This window comes from Montipora capricornis, chromosome 6 (assembly GCF_036669925.1).
Source record: "Montipora capricornis isolate CH-2021 chromosome 6, ASM3666992v2, whole genome shotgun sequence".
Lineage (NCBI taxonomy): Eukaryota > Metazoa > Cnidaria > Anthozoa > Scleractinia > Acroporidae > Montipora > Montipora capricornis.
The window spans coordinates 33046292-33048791 of record NC_090888.1 but is presented as its reverse complement, the minus strand read 5'-3'; the positions used below and the strand labels follow the sequence as shown (position 1 = coordinate 33048791).

Genomic DNA, 2500 nt, shown 5'->3' with positions numbered 1-2500 from the left:
GAGGTTAAAATCGCCGCCCAGAATTAATTCTCCGCAGTCAAAGGTGAGAAGATGGTTGTAGAAGTTTTCGAAAAAAAAAGGGGTCGTCGTCATTTGGTGCGTAAATGTTGGCTAAGGTCAAGGTCTTATTCTCAGTATAGATGTCTATAATAATAAACCTCCCTACTGGATCTGAGTATGATTTCAAAATTTGGAAAGTAAAATTATTGTTAAACAGTATGCCTACACCTACACTGGCATTAGAAAAACTGCCAAAGATAGCGGAATACCCCCATTCTGAAGACCACAATGTTTCTTTGTCTTTAGTGCAATGAACTTCTTGCAGAAAGTAGATTGCATATGCTTTCATTTTCAACCACCGAAAGATTTCACGCCTTTTTGTGGTGTTGGAGAGACCCCTCGCATTCAGAGAACATATTACTAAGTCATCTGTGAATATGACGGTTCTAATTGAGAGGTGTTAACAGTCAACCTGCCTGCGGGGAAGAGGATTAAATATGCGAAAATAAAGAACGCAGCTTGAAAAACCGAAAGGTTATTAAAACTTGTATCTAGTGAAATGCACTTCACAACATGGAGAACTAACACAAACACACACGTACAACTAAACAAAGCAGAAATAAAAAGTCCACTGGCTGGGATATACATAGTAATGCGGAAAAAGGGGAAGCCAATAAATTATAATTATATATGTATACTATATATAAGAAACTAGCAAATTATAGCTGCAAAGGGGGTAGTTTAGCTAAATATGTTAAGATAAACACTTATCGATTGGTTGATTCAGTCGTTGGCGGACGAAATTCTTCAGGAATGTTGTTGATATGAAAAGTATCAGAACCAATGATCAGTTTCCTGTCCACAACCTTTGCTATAGCACCTTTCTCCCTGGCTAGAAACATTGCTTTTATGAGAACCTTTCGCTCCAGTTGTATAGCCTGTGCATAATCCTGAGTGATATAGGCGTTTTCAAACTTCCTCGATTTCTTCAACCGGTTTTTTACTCTATAGATGTTGTCTCTATCTTCTCGACACAGGAATCGGGCGATTATCGGTCGTGGATTTGCGTCTGTCGCTTCTCGCGGTTTTCCGATTCGGTGAACTGCGTGGAATTGTATATTATCCGGATCAATGTTCAGCTCATTCTCAATAATGTCATAAACTACATCAACACAGTTCTCGTCTCTTCTTTCCGGAATGTTCATGAAGCGAAGATTCTCCCTTCTTGAGTAATTTTCTAATGCAATGATTTTCTCCCTTTCCTGCGCCAAGCTTGCTTGTAAGGCTCGAATTTCTTTTTGCTGGTTTTGATAAGCGGCGTTACCACTACTTGTTTTCAGTAAATTAATTTGTTGGAGGTGTGAATCTAGTGCTTGCTGACTTGCTTTCTTGAAGTCGCTGTGAGTTTTGGCATCTGCTTCTAGATCGTTAATACTGTCCCACGCAGACTGAAGGGATTTTTCTACCTCTTTCAAATTGGTTTTGATATTTTCGACCTCCTCTTTGAATTCGGCACTGAGGCGAGATATTTCGGATTTCAAACTTCCGAAGTGCTCTTCAATTCTATCTTCCATGCATGCAAGTTTGTCCAAAATTTGTTTAAGCGATACATTTTCCTCATTTGCTTCCATTTCGTCACTACTAAAACGGGCGCGATTTCTTTTAGGCGATGGTAGTGAATGAGAGGACGAGCTTGATGTCCTAGCTTGTCTTGCGCTTCTTTTAGACATCTAATATGGCTTCCCCAAAAGTTCGCATCACGGAGCTATACACACGCGTCCATCCGCCATTACACTCGTTAGTGGTGACGTGATCATTCAGGCATGAAATCATACGAACAAGCCCGGCGAGAATTTCTTGATTTTTCTTGATTAAGCAACCTCAAATACATTTTGACTTTACATTAACTATCAAATGAAACTATCCCAAGCTTCATTGTCAAAGAAAAGTAGAAGTAAAAACTCGGTATAATGTCCTGTCTATCACGAAAATGCGTTGTGTTATTTTCCGCCCGCTAACGAGGCTGAAGTGTTTATATGGCAAAATTTCCAGCCTGCTCACTGATATCCCGGTTTGAAAAACAGAGATCTCAGCAACCGAGCCAGCCCACCCTCTCATATGAACACCGTGATCGAAATGTTTACAAAGGACTTAGGAGTTGAGGCGAGATCTCGGAAACCAGTCTTGTATGAAGAGGCCCGCACATGGGTAAAGTCGATTTTCCATTGATGTTCATCTCGATTTCTTTTTTTTTTTTTTTTTCAAACCGCATTAGCGAGTGCGCCCTGTCGAGTGGCTGCATAATTGTAAGCTCCGTATTTTTAGTTATTTTTTAACCTTTTTCCCGTGTTTTGACTAGTTAATTTTTTGTAAGAAACAAGCACACCTTACAAAAGAACGTCAACATGCTGGTTTATACAAGGAATGCACTTTTATCATTGCGAAATTCGCTAAAGGTAATCAACAGGACAAGTCACGGATCGCTTCCCTGGCCATTATC

At 39.9% G+C, this 2500-nt stretch overlaps 1 protein-coding gene across 1 annotated transcript; it reads right to left on the bottom strand.

The window, feature by feature from the left end:
- Positions 1-767: 767 nt before the first annotated feature.
- On the bottom strand, positions 768-1730 carry LOC138053763 (CDK5 regulatory subunit-associated protein 2-like). Its single transcript, XM_068900325.1, has one exon. The coding sequence runs from the start codon at positions 1728-1730 to the stop codon at positions 768-770; it is 963 nt and encodes a 320-aa protein (XP_068756426.1).
- Between the last annotated feature and the right edge of the window lie 770 nt (positions 1731-2500).

What these genes read in the sequence shown, in the direction of transcription:
- LOC138053763 (XM_068900325.1), bottom strand. Translation starts at nt 1,730, where the DNA reads ATGTCTAAAAGAAGCGCAAGACAAGCTAGGACATCAAGCTCGTCCTCT.